This window comes from Zingiber officinale, chromosome 11A, assembly GCF_018446385.1.
Source record: "Zingiber officinale cultivar Zhangliang chromosome 11A, Zo_v1.1, whole genome shotgun sequence".
In the NCBI taxonomy this organism is placed as follows: domain Eukaryota; kingdom Viridiplantae; phylum Streptophyta; class Magnoliopsida; order Zingiberales; family Zingiberaceae; genus Zingiber; species Zingiber officinale.
The window spans coordinates 1022977-1047740 of record NC_056006.1 but is presented as its reverse complement, the minus strand read 5'-3'; the positions used below and the strand labels follow the sequence as shown (position 1 = coordinate 1047740).

The following is a 24764-nucleotide window of genomic DNA, read 5'->3' as shown; positions in this document are numbered from 1 at the left end:
TCCTCATAATTGCATTTAGTCAAGATTTTTTTCTATTTAATTATATATCTTAAAAAACTAATAAACTCTTTCTTTCTTAATATGTTTAAAAAAACTCTAATTGTTCTTTCACCATCTTTGTACCTATTTCTTTTCTCCTCATTAATTTTGTATGTTTATATTCTTTGGTGTTGTTTTTCTTTTATTTCGCCGGTGATACTCTCAGAGAACACCCTTTTTCTCCTTTGCTTATAATATTTCTTTCTCACTTTTTTTTTCTTCCTCGATAATAACACGCATCAGAGATTTTTGATTTTTTATCCATACTCATAAATAAATTTAAAATTAATAAAATTTTATTTACGTTCAATGTCCCAAAAAGATTAAATAATTTAACCGTGTTAAAAAAATCTAACTATTTGTGAGAAAATTAAAATTTTATATAAAAATATTTTATTTTTTTAAAAAAATAAATCAATTTTTTTATTCAAATAAAAAAAACTTCAGAATTTTTTTAAAAATATATTATTATTATTATTTTTAATTTATGTTTGCCTAGGCGTCCTTCCTGCTGCCGGATCGCCGTCTCCTGCTGCCGCATGGCTGATCGCAACCTAGGTGCTCCCTCTTCTTTCAAACCCTTCTCCGCCACGGCTTCTTTCTTGCATCCCTCAAGGAAAAGGTATCTGTCCCTCTGAATTACATCAGGGAAATTTCTGAAGATGTGTTTCTTGGCCTAATTGATTTCTTGATTGCAGCGGGAGAGGAAGGGGAAGAGGCGCTGGAGGGAGGGGGAACGAAGCTGATGCTTCCAGTGATCGCATTGATGCTCTTGGTCGTCTCTTGTAATCTGCTCCTCCTTTCCTTTACTCTTTTTGTTCTCCTTTCCCATCAATGTTTCTGAATTAGATAATGTACCAAACTGTATGAACTTTCTGCTGAACAATGTTTCTTTGGCAAATGGGATGACTCGGTGCTACACAGCACTGTATTCGTGGCGTTACCAGGTTTTAGTGTCAGCAAGTTTCCCAAATAACTTGATTTTCATGTCGGTGGTGTTGTCGGAGATTTGATTGTTTTTTCCTGCTGTTTTGGTTAATGGCTGTGTTTCTGTATCTCAATTTTGGGTACATATTTACTTTGCTGACATTTCAAAATTGATTTTCTTCACTTGTTTGTATTGCTTAAAACTTGAGTTGATTAGATGAGTAATCTTGACCCCTTAGGTAATGTCCTAAGGGTGCGTTTGATTTAAGTTATCATGCATAATCTTGGTTATAGGGAATAAAACATAACTCAATGTTGTTTGGTTCAATCTTTGAAATACTCATGGGAGAAAAATTTAGAAAAAAAATTTTGGGAAATTTTTTTTGTTAACCCCGGAATCATGTAAAACCTCACATTTCCAAGGTAATTCCGGGTTATATCCCCATTTGCTGATGTGGCAGATATGGTCAATTACGGAATCACTCATTACTTGAACCACGCAGGATTAAATAATAGAACCTTAGGTAGATCATTAAGGTTATCAACGATAACCTTCAACCAAATATGCCCTAAATGATTTTTGCAATTGTTGATGTATATAAGGCTTATTGATCATATTTTTGTTGAGCTGATTCTTTAAGGCTGGCAACTAGAACTATTAACACTAACCCAGTTTTTCTCAAATAATTTCAGGACACGAATTTTACGCCATATGGCTTCTGAGCTAAATCTGGATATACGAAGTGATGGGTATGTTAGAGTTGCTGACCTATTAAAGTTGAATTTATCAACATTTGCGAATGTTCCATTGAGGTCACACTCACTCGATGAAATTAGGGAGGTGAGTTTCTTAAACTTTTTTCAGATAGTTATCCTAGTCATGGTTACTAAGTTGCATGGCATTGAACTTCTGATATCAGAATTTTGCACTGAGTTTGTGTTCATTGTATACTTGCAAAAATCCTCTCTAGATTTTATTGATTCCCATTCTTGTGTCTTATACAAAGTGCAGATCTGATATTTTGATTGCATTGACTTGATCATCTCCATTTTGTATCCTGCGACCACAAATTTTTATTTATGTAGAACCACTTTTTTTGAATTTTTGAACTCTGAAAGAAAAGGAATGCATCTAGTGTATGAAACTTAAATTGCATTTCAGTATATTAAACAAATCAAATTGACAATCTGTTGCCTTATCGTGCTCATAGTTACAATATAATACATCTCTAGTATCTTCTACTTTTAATGATGACATGAAAGTTTTCATGTCAATCTTTGTGCAAGTCACTCTCATGTCTTCCTTGAATGCCCCCATTGTCAGTCAAATGTTGGCCTAACTAAAGGTCTTGAAAGAATTTAGTCTAGGTTTGAGTCTCAAGGACTAGCGTACTGCACTTTTCATTGAAATTAGTTGAACTATGATTTGTAGAACATGATGCAAATTTCAGGAACCTGATTGTCTGGGAACTTAATCACAATAGGTTTTCATCTAATTGTAGCCATGCAACTTAATTTGATTTATTGTAATTATGGGAAGAGTTGTATTAAAACTTGGTTTGACATTGGAAATTTAGGATGAATTATCATCCTTAGACCTCATTACTTGGATGGAAGTTATGAGGGAAAGAAGGAAAAGGATCACAAAATTGCACATGGAGTTCTATGTTTTCTGTGTATTTTTTTGTTACTTTTCCTTCTCTCCCTCATATTTTCCATCCAAATAATTGAAACCTTAAAGTCTACATCAATTTTTTTTTGGAATTTTGAGTCAAATAAATGGAACTATAATTAACCACAGTTGTTCCCATATGGAGGTATTTTTATGTAAATTAGAAATCTATTGTTGTTTTAATTCCTTCTTTTTTCCTTTCTCTCCTCTCTCTGTATTTTCTAACTCTCTGATTCTATCTCAAATTCTATCAACTTTAACTTCATGAATATAAATATTATTTATTTATTTACAAAATACATGCTCTATTTTAATGTTTATTTTTTTCCTATTAATCCAACATTTGGAACCTGTTTTACCTATCTCCTTCGCTTTTCTCTTATTCTCTAACACGGTTGCTAATGCATTGTTATTTTTGAGATGCAGATTATTAATTAACAATTTTGGTATTTTTAAATAAATCTTTCCTATAAAATAAACCAGTGGAAAGTCTGCTATTTTGGACAAAGGTTTTTTTTTTTTTTCACTAATTCTATTAAACACCTATTTCCTTCTGAAGAATAAATTATTCATATCTCCACCAAGTTGTTTTGTGAGATTGGATCTTCCATTTTGTGTGGCAAACCAAGCATGATTGCGATTTATGCTTAGCTTAAGGGGAATGTTATAACTAATGAAACAACTCCCCATATATTTGTCTAATATATACTATTTATTAATTACTGCAAATATCTGGGAATTTTATAGATTTTCTTTATGGCGATCAAGTTACTCTTTTCTTTTAATTGTTCTAAATAAGGACCTGTAAGGGCAGACTTATAAAAACTAGGAATGGGAAAAATAACAAAAATCTAATCATGTAATCAATCATTCTAGTTCTTAACGTTAAAGATATCTGCAGTAGCAGAAAGCCTTCTAATATGATTCCTGATCTAAGAGTTATTTTCATATTTGATTAATCTACAATTTTCATTGCAGATGTAGATCCATCAGAGACAATTAATCAAGTTTGTGTGGGAAAAATTAATGAAAATATTGGATGAAAACAACAAAAAAAAAAAAGTAGACGCATTTGTATAATTAACTCCTAAAATTTGGTAATCTTCAAAAGTTTGATTGGTGTCTTTCATTGATGATCTTTTGGCCTCATTATCATCTTCATAGATTATTAAATAATCCCACCAAAATAGTATGATCTAGTCATTCTGTAGAAGACATACAAAAATGCCTTGAGGCATCTAACCCTTGCTAGCTCAAACAAGTTATGGATCAGGCTTTTCATATTCAAAAGTCTGGCTGACCTAAACTATCATTGTCAATGCCTAGTTGAGTGCAAACAGTAATGATTTTGCTGCAAGGATCAATTTTTGTTCCATGAGCATGGTAGTTAAATGGGGAGTTGGTTAGTTGCCATGTGTAAGTCTTTGTCACTTCTCTGCCAGGAGTATTTCCATGTGTTGTAAAGCTTACCATTTAAAGTCTTACTGTAATAAAGTAAACGAGGCACAAAAATAATGCCTGAATTGCAGCAGAAAGCTAGGCATACATCTCTAACCTAAATCGTACTTTATTTTTTATATATTAGTTTTTATAAGCATCTTTACTTTTTTTTTTTCTTCTTTTTATATATTGTTTGACAAGTTCTCTCAACATATTTGTAGTAATTTTTTCATCTCTCAATTATTCTGTTCAGACTTTCCTAATAACCCATTTTGAAGTTAATGTTGATTGCCTGATTTTGTCATCCACAATCCTTTCTAAATTAGTCATAGCTTACCTCTTTTTTACTATCGATTCTACTAGTATATAGTTAAGAAGTAAATAATTGTTGTTACCATTTAGTAGGTATGAAGAAGAGGAGCCTTAGCACAATAGTAAAGTTATTGCCGTATGATCTTGTGGACAAGGGTTCGAGTCATAAAAATAGCCTCTTCTAATACTGGATAAGGTTGTGAACAATACCCTTTCCTGTGACTCCGCATTGGTGGGAGTTTCGTGCACTGGACCGTCCTTTGTTTTTCTAAAGTTTGATTGATATTTAAGCCCTAGTTCATATTCTAATTGTGATTTTAGCTAAACAGTACCAAACAAAAGTACTGCAATTAGTACTGGATGCAAATTCTTTGAAAGGGAAGCAGTTTGATTAAAAAAAACCCTAAGGTCTTTGCTTTTATAATACTCTATTATGATTAGTACGGGGAATGTGTTCTTGTCTGAAGTTCAATTGTACTATATTAATAGATAGTGAATTGTTGGCTCCTAAAAATTTTTCAATGCGTGACTCTAGGTTTTGGAACCCGATCCTCTAATTTCACTGCTTCTTGCCGTTATGAATCTGGATTTGCTTGAGGCTGATCCTGATTTTGGTCATTACCATAAGACTGACACAAAGACTTTCATTGCACCTAGTGAGGCAGGCCAGGCCTTGGAGCCTCAGTCGAATGAACTAGTCTGTTTTGTGTTGATTAAGCCTCCTACGTAAATAATGGCAACAAATCTTAGGTAAACCTTTGGTGGTGATGTAGCATGAATGTGCTGGTGGGCTTGCTTGGATTTTGAAATGAGGGGAATGAGATCAGATGTTGCTCTAGGAGACTCCAGTCATTATCATAGAAAACTGAGTGTTGGTAGGGATGGTAATGGGGTGGGTACCCATATTTTTTTGGGTACTACCCAGGGAATGAAATGTTGTTCTGTGCTGCCCGGCACGGATGATTTTTATCATTTCGTCAGATGGCCGAAACTAACACCGGAGGCGTCCCCGTCTTGACGCCGTTGCAGATGGCGCCGAGGAGTTGCGAGATGCCTCCGGTGGCGCCGGAAGAGTCGGGACACTTCCGGAGGCATTGGAAGCGTCCACGACGCCTTCGGCGCGGGACACCACTTGCAGTGCTGAAGGAGTCGCGGGACGCCTCCGGCACCGGCGAAAGCATCCGACGATGCCTTCGGCGTCGGCAGAAGTGTTCGGTGACGCCTCCGGTGCCGTTGGACGCGTTCACACGTCCTCGTCGTCATCCTCCCTCGCGATCTGCCGTGCCTTGCCTCACCTCGCGTCATTTTTTTCTTTTCATTTTTTATTTGTTTAATTAATTTAATCAATTCCCAAGGTAAGTGTGATATTTCAAACAAGCTTTTATAAGAAAAATAATATGCAGAAAGAAAAATCTTAAGGAAAAGCTCAGGGATAGACACATAAAGTAATGAGATCCACAAAAGTAAAAATGGTGGGCTATTAATTTATGTGTCTATCCCTGAGCTTTTCCTTGAGATTTTTCCCCTCTGTATATTATTACTCCTTTTATAAACTCTAATTAAATTATCCTAATAAAATATATAAAAAATATATTTAAAATTAAAATAAATTTAATAAATTTTATTAATTAATATTCTTAAAATTTATTTTTAAAAATTTTAAATTTCATTTAAAAATTTTAAAAAAATATAATAATTCTATTTATATTCTAATGTTTTTTTATTATTTTGTATTATTTTAAATTTCATTTAAAAAATTCTTTAAAAATTCTAAAAAAAATTCTAATTTTTTTTTAAAAAAATTCTAATAACTTAGATTTATATTTTGATATATTTTTTTATTATTTTATAATTTTTTTACTTGATATTTTTTTACTATTTAAAATATATATTATTTAATTAATAATTAATTAAATGAATAAATAGTTAATTTATATAATTATTATATATCTTTGTATTAATTATATACTTATTATTATAGATAGATCAATTTTAATTAAGTTATTGGTAGATCAATTTTATTTAAAGAAAATTATATTTAATTATTTTTTCTAACAATATTAAGTTGTTCAATAATTAAGAATTTATACAAAATCAATATACAACTTATTTTTATACATACCATAAGCATATTTATCTTATAATTACTATATATAAATAAAAAAAATACCGAAACTGTATTGGCACGACACAATACAATACCGAAACCGTATCGTTCCGGTCTGAGACTGAAACCTCGGCATGGGTCAAAATTTTAAACCTTGGTATTACTTGTACTCATTTAAAAATGTGCCACTCAAATGCATTTAAATCAGTCTTTGGATGATAGAATGGGGATGTGTGCTATCTTAGAAAGGTTGGGGTCCCATGGATACCCAAATATGGGGTACGTATAGTCATCTCTAGTAATGGGGTCTTGTTGTCCTTTACATGGGATGATGAGAGTAAGCCTCACCCAAATGAGCTCATACTTCTTCAGTAAATCAACCTTCTGCACATTAGAGATAGTAGCATCCTTCACCTTGGCCTCCTAGTCCTGACCAACACCAAATCAGTTCCTACTAAGTAGGTCTACTATTCTTGCTGATGGGATGATGCTAGGGTGATGTCAGTACAAAATTTGAATTTGTGAAATATGATTTTTGAAGAAATGACATCCTGTTGGAGTTTGTTTCAGTAGTAGAACAGAGCTGGTATGTATTTTTCTATATTTGTTTAGATTCTGTACTTATTTCCCTAGCTTCCTAGTTTCTTTTTCTGATAGATTGTATATGCTTTTTTGTTGGATGTATCTACAAAATGTTGATATTTATTATAGGACAAAAAAGGATCTCTATATTCCTGCATTCTAATGCTTGCTTTTGTTGGTCATGTCTTTCCATTCTATTGATCATAGAATATCTGCTTGCTGGATGAGTAGTAATGAAGCTCTTTCATGCTTAAACAATCTACAATTTGAATAGAAGATAAATAAATTTTGAAGAAAAGAACATGACATTGTGTATGAATTTTCATTAAAATTTGATATTTTGCATGGAATAAATAACACAATCGCTATTTTTTAACCCCTTACTTTTGAAGTATTGTTCACTAGTTCAGCAAATTACCACTATGGAACTAGTATCAGATACTTTAGCTTAAGTTATATCACTTTGCTTCCATCATTAAAATGGTTTTCTTTGATTGAAATGGTATCCTTTTCTTTGATCATTAAAATAATTGGGGTATTCATCTGTTGTTTAATGAATCTTTTATTTCATGCTCAACCTTAGGTAATAATGGATTTTGTTTTGAGTTTACTGGTTCAATCTTGATACATGCTATATTTGGCTTATTTACGAACAGGCTGTCAAGAGGGATAATAAACAACGGTTCAGCCTTTTGGAGAAAGATGGGGAGCTCTTAATTCGTGCGAACCAAGGACACTCTATAAGGGTAATTTATCTTTTTTTTGTCATTCTCTTGATTGTACATGTGATCTATAAGTCTGCTTGAAATTTAGAAGCTTTATACAATAAATAATTAACTTTATCTCCGAGGTGAATAATATATATTTTATGTTAATTTTTGAGGGAAGGATGTGGAAAACTTATATATCTAAACCTCCAATATGAGGCATGAGAAGAATTTTGAAAGGAGAACCATGTCATAATAACAATTGCATCCACTTCCTCCTTTATTGTAACTACTCAGTAAATATATAGCTTAAATTAAATAAATATATTTGTTAATTATGTTTAAAAATATTTAATATTGTTTTAAAGATTGTCTTGAAATCAGGTATGCAACGGAATATAAAGTTGATTTTTCAAGCTTAAGTTTAATTTTGAAACTAAATGTGTTTTTTCAAAATTTTGTGTTAATGGACTAAGTGCAATAGAAAGATAGAAAGGATACAATGATTTAGGTGAATCACTCTTTTTTAAATCACCACCATACTTTCTCCTCTCTGAATACCTTTCATGAATATATTTAAAATAAAACACATAAAACAAGGTAAGAGAGAGGTAATAATATGACAACAAGCGAGTAGAGGGATTTTGTATGATATTTCATAATGATTTCTGATTATTTGTTAACGTCTTGGATGAGCAACAGAAGCCTCTATTTATAGTCGCAATTTAGTATGATTTGGTCAATCAATTTGTCCATTCTAGCCAACCAATTCAAGAGAATGTCATTATCCGCAACATACTCTAATTAACTAAGTTTGTTATTCTAGTTGTCTAGCTTATCTGGTCAACCACTTTTTGCATATTGGTTGGCTAAATTGGTTTACACGTATGCCGCTTCATCTGGGTTGGTTGCAACTGTGTCATCTGGTCGACCACTTTGCACATGCTAGTTAACCAAACTAGATCAATTTTGTTGTTCAAATTTTATCTTCTTGCTTTGTTTGCTATTGATTGAGCAAATGGCCGACTAATGCACATGCTAGTTAACTAAACTGGATCAATTTTGTTGTTCAGATTTTCTCTTCTTGCTTTGCTGGCTATTGATTGAGCAAATGGTTGACTAACTTAAATAAGTTTCGAATTTTGATCTATATCACTGACCTTGTCTCTAGGCAATTGCCAACCAAGCGACTGGTCAACTAAGTTTGCACATGTTGTTGACCAAATATGACTTTATCTGTTGATTGATCTTCTAATGATTTTGTCATGTGGTAGACTATTTGTCACCATTGTAGGATCGAAAAGAATTTAGATATCTCCACAATGACATGATATTGTCCATTTTGGGCCTAAGCCCTCATGGTTTTGCTCTTGGGCTCTACCCAAAAGGCCTCATGCCAATGGAGATATCTTTTTCTTATAAACCCATGATCTTTTCCATGTATTTTTAATATGGGACTATGTTTGCAACCTTGCAACCCCAACAATCCCCCCCTCAAACAAAGGACCATGGGCTTTCCACGTCCGATCCTCGACCCACCAGGTCTTCCTGCCCCTCGGTCTACTCGACCTACTAGGCCCCTCGGTCCACCCGACCTACTAGAACTTCCTGCCCCTTGGCTCTCTCTCATACTAGAGACCTGACCTATCTAGTGTTAGGATCCACTTCTCATATCAATAGAGACTTCCTCACTTCATAATTTTACTTTAGGGAATTTGATTGTAGTCTCAACATCCTCGATTCAAACCATTATTCTCATGGTTTGGATCTCCCCTTAACTCTAGCTCGTGCTTCTTCCGGCATTAAACCGGTCAAGATCTCACTTCGATACCAATTGTTAGGATCGACGGTCGCGGCTAGGGTGAATAGCGACCCCAAATTCGTGTTTCTTTCTACAAATCAAGTTAGCGCAAAAATAACAGAAACGTAAACGGAGAAATCAAACCTCAACACGCGTAACGAGGTTCGGAGATGAAACTCCTACTCCTGGCGTGTCCGTAAGGTGGACGAATCCTCTCAATCCGTTGATGAGACCCCGGAAAACCGGCTAATGAAAACTCCTTCCGGGTGGAGAAACCTCACAAACCTCTTGCAACAAAGAAGATAGAGTACAAAGATACAAAGACAATACAAAGGCAGAAGAATGTAAAACACACTTGCCTTCTCGTCGATGGACGAAGCAAAGAATTTCACTAAACACCTACAACAAATAGAACTACCAAGGAAGCTTCCACGAAGCTTCAGGAAAATGAGAGCTCAGCAAAGCTCGATTGCAGTAAGATCAGCAAGAAAAGAGAGGCGACCCCGCATCGTAGAGGCACTCGACCCTTTATATCCCGAACTCGCGAACTCGTGAAGAGGGCGAAGACACGAAATCTAGCCGCGTGACTAACGGAGCTGTGACCGATCGAGCTCCACCGATCGGTCCAGATTTTCTCGATCGGTCTTGGGGACCGATCAGGCTTTCTCATCGGTCCCCGGACCGATCAGCACGCTTCACAGAGTTGCGCAACTTCCGATCGGTCTGTAGACCGATCAGACTGTGGATCGGTCCACGACCGCCCCTCTTCTTCTCCCAATCTTCTTCGTCAGATGACATCGATCGGCCACCGCACCGATCGTAATTCACGTAAACACATCTGTTGTTACCGATCGGTCACCGCACCGATCACCAACCAACAGACACCGATCGGCCACTGATCGATCCGTGCTTAGACCTCCCACCCCTAAACCCTACCTAGTCCGGAGAACGAGCTACCGAGCCCTCTCCGACTCGAGTCCGGAGAACGAGCTACCGAGCCCTCTCCGACTCCATCCGGTCTAGAGAACGAGCTACCGAGCCCTCTCTGACCTAGTCCGGAGAACGAGCTACCGAGCCCTCTCCGACTTCATCCGGTCCAGAGAACGAGCTACCGAGCCCTCTCTGACCTAGTCCGGAGAACGAGCTACCGAGCCCTTTCCGACTTCATATGCCAAGCTTCCATACTTGGACTTTTCCCCTGCCAAGCTCCCTGCTTGGATTTTTCACCAGATGTCTGGTCAATCTTGACCTATCTGGATTTCCCTTGCCTGGCTTCACTCACCAGGACTTTCCAACTGCCTGGCTTCACTTACCAGGACTTTCCCTTGCCTGGCTTCACTCACCAGGACTTTCACCTGACTTCACTCACCAGGATTTCCCGAATCAGGTCGACTCACCTCGGGTCAACTAGGTCAACCTTGACCAAAGATTGCACCCACAATCTCCCAAGTTTGTATTATGTCAAACATCAGAATACAACTTTTCTACTCTCGTCAAACATCAGAATAGAACTTTTCTATTCTCGTCAAACATCAAGATACAACTCGAGCCAGGTCGCTCTTCGTCGGATTAACACCCGGGGGAGCACGAGCTAGAGAATGGATGGACTTGGAGAAGACGTAACGATTCCACCCTTCTACGATCGCGACGACTTCGCCTTTTGGAAGGTAAGAATGAAGTACTTTCTTATCACTAACTTAGTTAATTGGAAGTGTACAAGTAGGTTTTGTTCCTCCAAGGGATGAAGAAGGAGAAATTCTTGAGAAGAAGAGGTGGACGAAGGAACAAATCCACCAATCCGTAATCAACGACGAGGTAATGAAAATTTTTGAATTCTCATTACCTAACGATATCTTGTGTAAGATAGGTGGTTACAACAATGCCAAGGAATTGTGGAACAACTTGGCCAAGTTCCATGAGGGAAGCTCCAATTCAAGTCATGAAGAGGAATCAAGTGAGTCAAGTAGCTCACTTCATGGATGTAAGGAATTAGAAGTTGAGGGCTACTCAACATCTAAGGAAGAAGAGGAGGAGAGTTCTTCTTCAAGATTGGAGCAAGAAGAAGAAGCTTCTATCTCCGGAAGGGATGAAGGAGAAAGCTCATATCCACCCTCAACACTAGGTAACTCAAGCAATTTAATTTCTTGTAAATTACATATAATGTGCTTTGAGTGTAGGGAATATGGACATTACAAGAGTAAGTGTCCAAGGAGGATTAGGAAGACTCCACCGGCGCCAAAGGTCAAGAAAGCCGGAGTCCCGATACGCAAGGGTAAGGAGCACGTGGTGTGCTTCCAATGCAAGCGAAGGGGACACTATAGGAGCCAATGTCCGAGGGGGAGGCAATCTCACAAGGGCAAGAGACCGAGCACGTCTATAGGGGGAGCTAAGGCAAACCCTAAGGTACCCTTTAAGGCACATTATTGCAATTCTAATAAGAAACATGCTAGTAGCTTTATTGCAATTGCCAATGATGATAAGCATGATAACTATAGTAACCGATACACGTGCTTAGGTGCCAAACATGTTAGTCTAGATAAGGACAATACTAGAAAAACCAACCCTAGAATTGACTCATCTAAGGTTAAGGAAAACCTAGGTAGGAATCCCAAAACAACTAGACATATGCCTAGGTATACCTTAAAGAAAAATGACAAATTAAAACTTGAGGTATTAGAAAAGGAAAATCAAGTCTTGAGGTCAAGACTTGACAATTTAGAAAAGGCCCTTAAGAATTTAGAGAAGTCAACTCAAGGGTCTAAGGGTCAAAAATCAAAGCCCACTTATCATAATGTTCCATTTGATTATGGAACAAGACCTAGGGCTAGAAAGACCATCACCAAGGTCACAAGGGGAGTCACGCCTAGAGTTGATCTTGATGAGTCCCAAATGACTAAGGCTTTAAAGCCTAGGAGGGTCATTAGGAGGGTTGCTAGGGAAGTCATCCCTAGTGAATATTTAGTGAACCCAATGAGCTCAAATAGGTTTTGGGTTCCTAGGAGCGTGATTTCATCACGCTAGATGGTTTAGGGTGTGCCAACCTTACTTGAATAGGTAGTTAACCTAATCATGGCAAAAGGTGGCACTTTAGGAATTTTCAAGGTGTAATCAAGCCTTGAAAATGAAATGAAAAGTTATTCCTAAGGTGATTAGGATGTGTCAATCATATTTGAGGAGTTGTCTAGAGTCAATCTAATTGGCACATAGTGATCTAAAAATCTTTGGTATAAGATGCTAGGTCTATTACACTTAGGAATATAGAACCTATGGCAAAATGATCAAAACTATCAAAAATGGCAATTAAGGCTAGAATTAGGTATCTTCTATACCTTTACATATTATTTGCCATATATTGTTTGCCATATGCCATGTCATGACATCATATTTAATTTATTATCATTTGAAATGTCATGATAATGCTTAGGTTAGTTAAATGTCATGCTCTATTTAAGTTTCATACTTTATGCCATGACATCATGACTTTGGCACATGTTTGTACTTATGATATCATTATATGTCATGTCATCATCTTTTGCATTTATAATCAATTAATTTGATTTAAGGACAAAAACACAATTTGATATGGAGATCAAATTGTTGTTTAGAAAATGCATGAGAACTTAGCCTAAGATGACCTAAACCCATATCTCACATCAAAATTGACTTGGATGTGTTTGATACACCTTAGATGTGTGTGAGATATTAGGATCATGAGTTAGGATCAAGGTGCATAGTCCTTGTACCTAGATGAGCATAATTCGAAATTGAGGATCATAGGGAAAGCTTGTGTATAAGTCATATACATTTAGCCCTAAGATTGTGGTCCTAAATTAAATGGTTTAAAATCATTTCAAAGTTGATTTGAAAAACCTTGATGAAGCTTTTCTAGTGATAGTATTCATCATTGAGTAAGTTGATACAAAGATTGATTAACTTTGAGTTATTTCAAAATCTTTTGAACTTTGTATCAAGATTTGAAAATGGAAGTTATTTTCATAGAAAACTATTTTTTCTTGATAATATATGTTATGAGGAATGTATCCTCAAAGTTTTACAATTTTTTGAATTTTCTGGAATTTTCTAGGAGTTTCTGAATTTCGGGAGGAAAATTAGAAATTCTGATATCAGTCTTGTGGACCGATCAGAGAGGATTTTGATCGGTTCAGGAAAGTGTGGATCGGTCACTAGGACCGATCCAAGAGAGTGTGGATCGGTCCGGTGATCCGATCCAAGGCGATCGGTCTCGACCGATCGAGCGCGCCAAATGCTGATTTTTCGATTGTTGACTGAAATTTCAGCTATGGAAGTGGTGGTTTATATTTAAAGGTTCAAACTCTCCACGACATCTGTGGTGCAACGGTCAAGGGAGTTGACCTTTAGGGGAGTTTTACTCCTAAAGACTTGAGTGATACGGGATTATCACTAAGTTAATTGTTGACCTTAGTATAAGGGGAAATTAAGGGTTTCAATGAAGGTATGGGACTTTCATTAGGAAGAGACTCTTGACCTTGATTCATGTGTGTCAAAAGGGGAGAATGGGAGAATGTCCAAAGAATGTTCAAGGAAGAACATTAGAGTGTGGGGAGAATGTTCGAGGAAGAACATTGGAAAACCTAAGTTAGGTTATCGGGTTAACCTAACTTGATTATGGTTTTGTCAAACATCGTGGAGATTGTTGGCAACCCAGTCAAGGTTGACCGGTTGACCGACTCGAGTTATATTTTGATGTTTGACGAGAATGAAAAGTTCCATTCGATGTTCGACGAATAGAAAAGTTGTATTCGATGTTTGACAAACTTGGGAGATCGGTGCATCCGTCAAGGTCGACTGGTTGACCCGAGGTGAGTCGACTGATCTGGGAAATCCGGTGATGAAGCCGGTGAAAGTCCCGTGAGTGAAGCCGAAGGGAAAGTCCTGGTAAGTGAAGCCAGGCGGTTGGAAAGTCCCGTGAGTGAAGCGAGGGAAATCCAGATAGTCAAGATCGACCGACATCCAGTGAAAAGTCCAAGCAGGAGCTTACGGGAAAAGTCCAAGTATGGAAGCTTGCATACGAAGTCGGAAAGGGCTCGGTAGCTCGTCCTCGGAGAGAGGCTCGGTAGCTCGTTCTCCGGACCGGATGAAGTCGGAGAGGGCTCGGTGGCTGGTTCTCGGACTAGGTCGAGAGGGCTCGGTAGCTCGTTCTCTGACCGGACGGAGTCGAGAGGGCTCGGTGGCTCGCCTCCTGACTAGGTCGAGAGGGCTCTGGCTCGTTCTTTAGGCCGGACGAAGCCCGAGAGGGCTCGATGGCTCGTTCTCCGACTAGGTAGGGTTTAGGGTGGAGCTCTAACTGATCGGTCCGGTGACCGATTCTGATACCGTTGATCGACCGATCAAGCGGTGTGTTTACACACGATCGGTCGGTGACCGATCGAATCATCTGGCGAAGAAGATTGGGAGAAGAAGATGCACAACAAAACCCTGAACATTCAGGAGAAAGCTCACTAGACAAGGATCGACATCCGACGACGGTGCCCATAGGTGGCAGAGAGGGAGGGGCCTCATAGCAAGGAAAAAACCTTCGCTTCACGGTGATGAATGACATCTGATACGGTGCACTTAGGTGGCAGTGAGGACGACATCGAGGAGATACCTCTTCGGATGTCAAGAGGGGACAGGGCAATGAAGATAGCTCATTTTCTTGACACTTACTGGACACTTCCAAGGTGGAAGTTCCCACAGTAGTTTCGTGAAGTTGCTGCTTCATCCAGTCGACGAGAAGACAAGCTGTGTTTTTACATTCTTACTGCCTTTGTATTGTGCTGTATCTTTGTACTCCTATCTTACTGTTGCAAGAGGTTTGTGGCGAGGTTTCTCCACCCAGAAGGAGTTTCTATTAGCCGGTTTTCCGGGGTCTCATCCACCGACGGATTGAGAGGATTCATCCACCTTACGGACACGCCGAGGAGTAGGAGTTTCATCTCCGAACCTCGTTACATCGCTGTGCTTGAGGTTTGATTTCTCCATTTACGTTTCTGTTGTTACTTTTCCGCTGCGCTAACTTGATTTGTAGAAAGAAACGCGAATTTGGGGTCGACTATTCACACCCCCCCTCTCTAGCCGCGACCGTCGATCCTAACAACCATATGGTTGGCCAACTTTGAATAAATCAGAATATCTTGTTTTATGTATCAGTTTGGTCGATCACCTTGTGAATTTGGTTGACTAGCTCAAGATAAAATTGAGTTTTGAATTTTGGTCTATTGACCGCTGCTAATGTGGTTAACTAAGTCCTGAAATCTGGTCGACTAAGTTTTTATTTTTTTGAATATAGAATATTCGAGATATAATAATTAGATAAAAATGAGAGAAAAATAGAAGTCATTTCGATCAAACTATTATTATGGCTCAAGAAGCCAAATTTAGTTAACTATTTATTGCTCAGTTGAATTCAATCAATTGCCTATTTGACTTTAGCTTCGAACTCTTGTTGGTTTCTTGGTCAAGTGCCTAGGTTGTAAGAGGCTAGCCTTGTAACGACCTGACCCCTTGGCCCCTTGGGCGGTCCATTTGGCGGCCCCTTGGCGGTCCCTTGGGCGGCTCAATTGGCGACCCCTTATGTCGTCGACCGATGACCCTTGGCCATGCCGTTACTCACTAGGTCTTCCCACCCCTGACCAGTGGATTTTTGCCTTCCCCAGGATTCGAACTCTAGACCTCCAGGTTAAGTACTAGCCTTTTTATTGTAACGACCCAGCCCCTTGGCCCCTTGGGCGGCCCAACTGACGGCCCACTTGGCGGTCCCTTGGGCGACCCAACTGGCGACCCCTTATGTCGTCGACCGACGACCCTCGGCCGTGCCGTTACTCACTAGGACTTCCCACCCCTTATGTTGTCGACCTCTTATGTCGTCGACTGACGACCCTCGGCCGTGCCGTTACTCACTTGGCTACCAAGATTCATAAACTCTAGTACTTACCCTGAAAGTTTAGAGTTCGAATCCTGAGGAAGGCAAAAATTCACTGGCCAGGGGTGGAAAGTCCTAGTGAGTAACGACACGGCCGAGGGTCGTCGGTTGACGACATAAGGGGTCGCTAGTTCGGCCGCCCAAGGGACCGCCAAGTGGGCCGCTAGTTGGGCCGTCCAAGGGGTTGAGGGGTCGGGTCGTTACAAGCCTCGTTTCAAAATAAAAGTCACTCCCTCTCCCTTACACTCTTCTTTGCCTAAAGGTCCTATTTTGGTATCCGATTCTCTCCCTTACACTCTTCTTTGCCTAAAGGTCCTATTTTGGCAGTCAATTGTCCTCGACCTATTGGGACTTTTTACCTACTGTTCTTGAACTACCGAAACCTCCCCCTAGTATATTCTCGATCTACTGAGACTTCTTCCTGTTGCTAAATGTCCGCCTTACCCATTTGATCTTTTTTTTTTGACTTGTCAAATGTCCACTCCTGAAGGGGAGCCTTGGTGCAACGGTAAAGTTGTTGCTTTGTGACCAAAAGGTCATGGGTTCGAATCCTGGAAATAGCCTCTTGCAAAAAGCAGGATAAGACTGCGTACAATGGATCCTTCCCTGAGACCCCGTATAACGGGAGCTTCGTGCACCGGGCTGCCCTTTTTTTGTCAAATGTCCACTCCTCTTGTATTGCTCCTACAATGTACATGTATGCCAAGTTTTCTTGTACTCTTGGCATACTTGTTAGATCACACAATAACTAACTTTAAATTTCTTGCCATACATCAAAACCGAGGTTCAATTACTTGTTGCTTACTTGCACCAACAAATTATAAATTCTTTTATTATAAATTAAAAAAATATTAATTATAACACATCATGGCCGGTCCCAAACCCGGATAAAAGAGGAGGGTTGCGTTAGGTTACCAGCCAGCGTCAAACTATGACAAATATTCAATGAATGAATCCATTAACCTATTGTGCTAATGCTAGGTTATTCCTCGGAAGGAATGCGTTGCAGGGCCCGACTGTAACGTCTCGGTAAGGACCGCTACATCTCCAGAACTCGGGTGTAATGATAAATATGTAAGAGTTCGCGTTATAGGGTCCGACTGTAACGTCTCAGCAAAGACCGCTACATCTCCATGAGAACTTGGGTGTAGTGTTAAATAGGCAAGAGTTCTCACACCATAGGTTAGATAAGAACAAATATGATAGAAAAACTAATAATCTAAGATTTGAAACATGGAACATAGGAACTCTCACTGGTAAATTAATGGAGGTAGTAGATATGATGATTAGGAGAAAAATTAGTATTTTGTGTGTACAAGAGACAAAATGGACAGGTGAGAAGGCAAAGATGATAGAGAACTCGGGTTTTAAGTTATGGTATATTGGAAAGAGTAAAGCAAGAAATGGAGTGAGTATTATTGTAGATAGTTTGTTAAAGGATGAATTTGTAGGAGTAGTTAGAAAAGGGGATAGAATTATAGCCCTTAAGATAATAGTGGCGAAAGAAACTATGAACATAATTAGCGTATATGCACCACAAGTAGGATTAGATGAAGCTACCAAATCAAGGTTTTGGGAGGACTTAGATGAAATATTACAAAATAGTCCACCAAATGAAATGATTTTAATAGGAGGTGATCTAAATGAGCATGTCGGAATGAAAAATGAGGAATATGAGAGAGTACATGGGAGTTATGAGTTTGGAACGAGGAATGAGGAAGGGAAAACTATATTAGATTTTGCGATAGCATATGACCTTATATTAGCTAATACGTTTTTTAATTAAAGGGAAGAACACTTAGTCACATTCAAAAGTGGGAATAATAAATCGCAAATTGACTTTCTTATGGTTAGGAAGAAGGATAGAAAGATTTGTAAAGATTGCTAAGTCATCTCTGGATAAAGCTTAACTACCTAACATAGGGTAGTAGTGTTGGATATACGCCTCAAACATAGTATCAATAAAAACAAAATATATACAATTCCTAGAATTAAGTTGTGGAAGTTAAAGGATGAGAAGTAACATATATTTAAGGAGAAGGTAGAAGTACAAGCATTAGGTGAAATATATGATGACTCTAATACAACATGAGATAAGATGATATCAAAGTTGAAAATAGTAGCTAAGAGTGTACTTGGTGAGTCAAAGGGACATGCACCACTAAGTAAAGAATCTTGGTGGTGAAATGAGAAAGTACAAGAGAAAGTGAAGGAAAAACGAATAGCTTATAAGGAATTATATATTTGTAAGAATGAGGAAAACTTAAAAAAATATACAATAGCCAAGAAAGAAGCTAAGAAAGTAATGAGTGAAGCAAAAAATGAAACTTTTGAACGGTTATATCAAAAATTGGATACAAAAGAAGGGGAAAGACACATTTATAGAATAGCTAAAGTGAGAGAAAGGAAAACAATATATCTTAGCCAAATAAAATGTATTAAAGATGAATGTAATAGAGTATTAGTAAACGATGGAGAAATAAAAGAGCGGTGGAAGAGGTATTTTCATCAACTTTTTAATGAAGGTTTAGGTGACCAACTTAACTTAGGTAATTTAAGTAGGCCAAATGAGCATAGAAATTTTAATTTTTATCATAGAATTCAAACTTCAGAAATAAAACAAACTTTAAATAAGATGCACAATGGAAAAGCTGTTGGACCAGATGATATTCCGCTAGAGGTATGGAAGTGCTTAGGGAAACAAGGTATTGAATGACTTACAAAATTATTTAACATGATATTGAAAACGAAAAAAATGCCTGATCAATAGAGGATAACTACTCTAGTTCCCTTATATAAGAATAGGGAGACGTACAAAATTGTGCAAACTATAGGGGTATTAAACTAACTTTAGGAAATAGTAAAAAAAAAAAAAGATTAAGGAAGGAGACCACAGTGACAGAAAATCAATTTGGGTTCATGCCTGGAAGGTTGACAATAGAAGCTATACATCTTCTAAGATAATTAATTAAAAAATATCGGGAGCAAAAATAAGATCTACACATGGTATTCATTGACTTAGAAAAAGCTTATGATAGAGTCCCAAGAGAAATTATATAGAGAATTTTAGAAAAGAGAGGTGTTAGCGTAACATATATTGAACTAATTAAAGATATGTTTGAGAATGTAACGACCAGAGTAAAAACTTCAGGCGGAGTAACTGAAGCATTTCCAATAAAGATAGAGTTACATCAAGGATCAACTCTAAGTCCCTATCTTTTTACATTAATTATGGACGAACTCACTGCACACATTTAAGACACAGTACCGTGGTACAAGTTGTTTGCAGATGATATTATTTTGGTAGATGAGACACGTGAAGGAGTAAATGCTAATCTAGAATTTTGGAGGGAAACACTAGAAGGGGAAGGTTTTAAGCTTAGTAGATTAAAGATAAAATATATGGAGTTTAAGTTTAGCAATATTAGAAGTAATGAAACAATTGTTAAGATAGGAGAGGACGAGTTGTCCGGAACCGAGAGATTTAAATATTTAGGATCATTTTTACAAAATAATAGAGGGATTGAGAGAGTAGGATGATCTTTGGAGGGTGAATGAATCGAGGGTGATCGTTGATTGATTAACCAAGTATCATTTTTAAACTTAAATGTAGATATCTTTGGATCACTTGGCAGAGTTTCAATGAGTTATGTGAGCACATGAGCAGAAGATGACAGTTGCAGAGATGAGGATGTTAAGGTGGATGTGTGGACATATGAGGATGGACAAAATAAGAAATGAGAGCATTAGAGAGAAAGTCGGAGTTGCATCTATTGAGGAAAAACTCCGAGAGACACATTTAAGATGGTATGGACATGTACTTAGACGACCAATAAATGCTCCAGTTAGGCGATGTGAAACTATGATAAACATGCATATTAAACGAGGAAGAGGAAGACCAAAAAAGACTTGGTTAGCAACAATAAAACAAGATAAAATTTATTTAAATATAGATGATGATATAATAGGAGATAGAGCTCAATGACGTAAAATGATTCATACAACCGACCCCACCTAGTGGGAAAAAGCTTGGTTGTTGTTGTATTTCAACTATTAAGATTATGATATGATTTCCACATCAAGGGTCACGTCTAAGTTCCTACTTCTTTATGCTTGTACTAGATAGAATAACAAATAAACCTTTTATTGTATATGAATTGATGAGTATAATTGAATTAGATTCAAAGTTTGAATCATGAAGAAAAAGTTTAAATTAAAGGTTGTAAGTAGAGTGAAAAAATGAATATGTAAAATTAAGTTTTAGTAATAAGAAAAGAATCAATCGAATAATTATGATGGTAAGCATGAAATCTTGGTAAGAGATTCAAATATCTTAGACCGATTATTCAATAAGAAGCAATGTTGATGAAGATATCATTAATAGGATAAAAAGAATGTGTCATTGAAATGGATGAAAGCATCTAGAGTTCATGTGTGATCATTAATTTGAATATTTTACAATTGTGGTATACTTCCCTATACTTTATAGATTAGAGTCACCTATTGCTAAGTAATACGTAACATAGCTTAATATAGTAGAAATGAGAATGCTAAGACAAACACAGAAAGCTATTAGAAAGGATAAAATGGAAATTATCAAAATAATTAGATGAAATTTTGATAGATAAGAATATGAGAGAAAATAGGCTGAGATGGTATTGAAGTTTTTAAAGATGACCAGTTAATTTGATAGAAAAGTTAACTCTATTAGACTGGAAGGTATTAGGGGTAAAGAGAGATGCGAGGGATAAAGATAGATTATAAATAGTATTAATCGATGGAAATGATAATATAGCTTTACAAAGAGCTCAGTAATAGATGAATATGATTCTAGTTGATTTCAAATAGATGATGAAGATTTTTTAAGTTAATAGTTTGACTTTACACGACATGCCTTAGTACTTTATTGACTATTTTAAAAGGAAAGATTTCTCAAGCTTATGTGGAAATCAAATTAGGTAAGGTGTTTTATTGATTTTTCTTAAATTTTGGAGTATGATTTTATTAGATGTAACTTTATTTGAGGTCTAACTCACATTCGTGAAAAATGGTAATTAAATGTTAATTTTCTTCTATGCAGGACCTATGTGGTTAAAAATCATCCCCTTGGCTTGATTCTTAGTGCATATTCATTAGGGATCTGATATTTATACCTTAATAATGTGAGATTATCATTTGTTTGAGGCATATGCTGTGGCATGGCTAGTACCACCCTGTGATGTCCATTAGTTAATTATTCATGTCTCTCATGTATAGATAGTTACATCAAATTATCCAAAAAAAGAACTAGTATTTGCTCTACATCAGGATCATTTTCTTAATTATTTAGTTATTTTAGTACTTTAAGGGAGCTTGCAAATGAGGTATGCCATATACAATGTCATATGCATATTTAAATACTTGGCTGGATTTCCATTGGATAAAATCAAGTAAAATAAGGATACAATAAGTCAAATTAAGGTTCATCTCCCAAAAATATATTAAGGTTTTTTTTTTTTTTTGAAGATCCTCTATTGGTAAGCATTTTCATGTTATTCAAGAAAGTTCAAGTGTAAGCCCATGAGAATAGAATACTTTTCATGAATGATGCAACCCACATTGTTGAAATGACAAAAAAGTAAGGGGGTGTTTGGTTGATGGGTTTGGGAATGAGAGAATGGAATGATAGTAAAAGATAGTGTTTGGATTGTGGGTTGGGAATGACATTTTGGGAATGATTACTAGATTTATGGGAATCAACCAAACCCATATAACTTGATGGGTTTCATTTACATTCCTATTCCCATTCCACCCTACTATCAAACCTATACCCATAGCCATTCCCATCATTTAACCAAACGCCCCCTAAGTTTTGTTATTTTCCATGAAAGCTTGTCAACATGTACATGAACACATTTGTCCTGAGGCAAGGGCTTCAAGAGTGACAGCTTGGAGCTAGAGTTAGTTTGGTACGTTCTAGCTTCTTTTTATATTTATTATTATTATTTTTGTAAAGCAGAAAAACTCTTGTACACCAACAACAATAATGTGTGTATCCCAACTATTTGAAGTTTGCGATCCTTGTTTATATCCATAATAAATCATATTTCTGTGTGACTAGTCCTCAGTGCAATGCATGAAAGGATTATGATAGGCCTGAGGGCTCAGGACTGATGTTTAAGAACCACAACAAACTCACTGATTAAATACTTACTCCTTTATCTTCTTCTCTACTTCCATCAATTCTAAAAGACAAGAAAATATCACTCCATCATCACAGACAATTGAACTCTTTTGCAATTACATTTTTTGCTAGAAAGCCTACTAGTGACTCTAAGAAACATAATATGGACAAATATGAACTTGAAGGATCTCGTATGAGAGCTCTACTAGTTTTGGTTTTGGGTGGGCAAGCTGAAGAAGTGCATCCATGCTTTTCTACTTAACAAAAGCTAGTTTTAAGTTTTTCCCGAGTCTGGATGTATCAGTTGACACTGTCTATCACATGCTTTGGTTTCTTGCCTTTTACTTGTTTGTTTTTTGTTTAATTCTTTTTGTAGACTATCAGCTCAGAAAGCCTACTGAAGCTAATCCTATCAGCCGATCAAATTCCAGGTAAAGACAATAAACATAATGACCATTAGTTTTTATTATAAAGATATTATTAACCCAACTGCTAATTAATTTACTTTACAGTTTGTGTTCATGGAACTTACAGAAGAAACCTGGAGTCGATTTTACAATCTGGTCTTAAGCGAATGACACGGCTACATGTACACTTTTCAAGTGGTTTGCCTTCAGATGGAGAAGTCATTAGTGGTATGCTCAAATGAATTTTTTTTTTGCTCTAGTTTGTGGTAATTTTGTTTCTTACTGAAATATTTGGGCATGGGGTATTCTACTTTTTGGACTCGTCATTCATTTCATTGGAAGTGTTGGGGTCCTGTACAATTCAGAAGTACCATGAGAACCATTTCTTGACAACCTTCTAATCATGAGACATGGGACACCAAAACATTGAAGATTTCAGACAGCTTTTGAGCTTGTTGTGATATGCCCTTTATTTTTTATGTTGGTGAGATTCTATGTTTACATTCCAAATCTTTGAATCCAGCAAGTTTGTTTAGGTTATCGGGGTCTTTCCTGACATTTCCAGAGTAATTGGTGCGACGTGTGATATTATAGTTAGGTTTTTGTTTGTTGTTTTTTTTTTTGACAGCTTGCATTGTATCAACAAATCTACTATTACTATTATTGCCTTTGTCATCTCAGGAATGCGACGGGATGTCAATGTCTTGATCCATTTGGATGTTAAAAAGGCATTACAAGGTTCCTTCATGTCACCTGAGGTTTATTCTGGGTCCTTGCCTTCCATCAATGTTTTGACAACATTTGTTATGATTGATTCACAGAGGGAATGAAACTCTACATTTCTGATAACAAAGTGATTTTGACCGAAGGCTTTGATGGTGTTGTACCTGCCAAATACTTTGAAAAGATAGAAACGTGGCCTGTGAGAGAAATAATTCCATTTCAACCATAACTTTAGGTAAACATTATCTGTCTTATCTTTTTCTTGTGATTAAATGGAACATAAATGGTATGCATATCAACTGAGAGAGAATTTAATGAATTGTTAGCTATATCTTTCTGTTTCAGCTTTGTGTTCGTTGAACGATTTTAAGTTGTATCTACCCTGAGAATAGTTGCTTGACAGCTGACCCATCCTGTAGATGATGACTAATTAGTTGTATCTAATAAGCAAAGACTATTAGGACTGGAAAAGGCATATGAGAATTTCTTTCACAATAAAATAATTCTGAACGAAGTGCTTATGAAAAGATGAGAACTTAACGATTATGTAATTTGGAATCACAGAAAAGAATAAAGAAATAGGAAGCCATCTAGCTGATACTTGCTGCCTCAATTTAGGACAGTGAAGTGCCTTTATTGTTCACCAAAAATGATACATGTGTAATCATTACAACAAAATTTTGATCGTCTGTTATTTAAAGGGCTGGAGATACAAAAACTGGCCATCGTCTAAAATCTTTTTGGAAACCTGTGGCATTTTATTAGTAATGCCTCCCCATCTTTTGGAAACATGTGTAATCATTAGCCTCGCGTCCCTCGGATGTCTCCTCATCTTTCACGTCTTGCCTTCTGGAGCTTCTATTGGTCTTGTCATTGTTGTTGGGTCTTCCTTTGCCAAGATGTTGTGCCTCCGAGACTTCATCCATTGCCAAGTCACACTT

The 24764-nt window shown here is 37.0% G+C and overlaps 1 protein-coding gene across 2 annotated transcripts; it reads left to right on the top strand.

Moving 5' to 3' along the window:
* The first annotated feature begins 532 nt into the window (after window positions 1-532).
* LOC122030811 (tRNA 2'-phosphotransferase 1-like) lies at window positions 533-24187 on the top strand. Of its 2 annotated transcripts, XR_006125618.1 has the most exons (9): window positions 533-661; window positions 738-824; window positions 1660-1807; window positions 7736-7825; window positions 23070-23124; window positions 23206-23328; window positions 23443-23584; window positions 23782-23838; window positions 23922-24005. XR_006125618.1 is itself a non-coding variant. In XM_042589857.1 (8 exons), exons 1-8 carry the CDS (start codon window positions 579-581, stop codon window positions 24050-24052), a joined length of 774 nt encoding a protein of 257 aa, XP_042445791.1. In that variant the 5' UTR covers window positions 533-578; the 3' UTR covers window positions 24053-24187. The 2 variants fall into 2 exon arrangements, 1 of the variants encoding a protein (XP_042445791.1); XM_042589857.1 differs by lacking the exon at window positions 23443-23584 and having other exon boundaries at window positions 23922-24187.
* Window positions 24188-24764: the final 577 nt, after the last annotated feature.

What these genes read in the sequence shown, in the direction of transcription:
- LOC122030811 (XM_042589857.1), top strand. Translation starts at nt 579, where the DNA reads ATGGCTGATCGCAACCTAGGTGCTCCCTCTTCTTTCAAACCCTTCTCC. An exon ending in TTGCATCCCTCAAGGAAAAG is followed by an intron (nt 662 to 737) that starts GTATCTGTCCCT and finishes TCTTGATTGCAG; the next exon opens with CGGGAGAGGAAGGGGAAGAG. An exon ending in ACCAAGGACACTCTATAAGG is followed by an intron (nt 7,826 to 23,069) that starts GTAATTTATCTT and finishes TTCTTTTTGTAG; the next exon opens with ACTATCAGCTCAGAAAGCCT.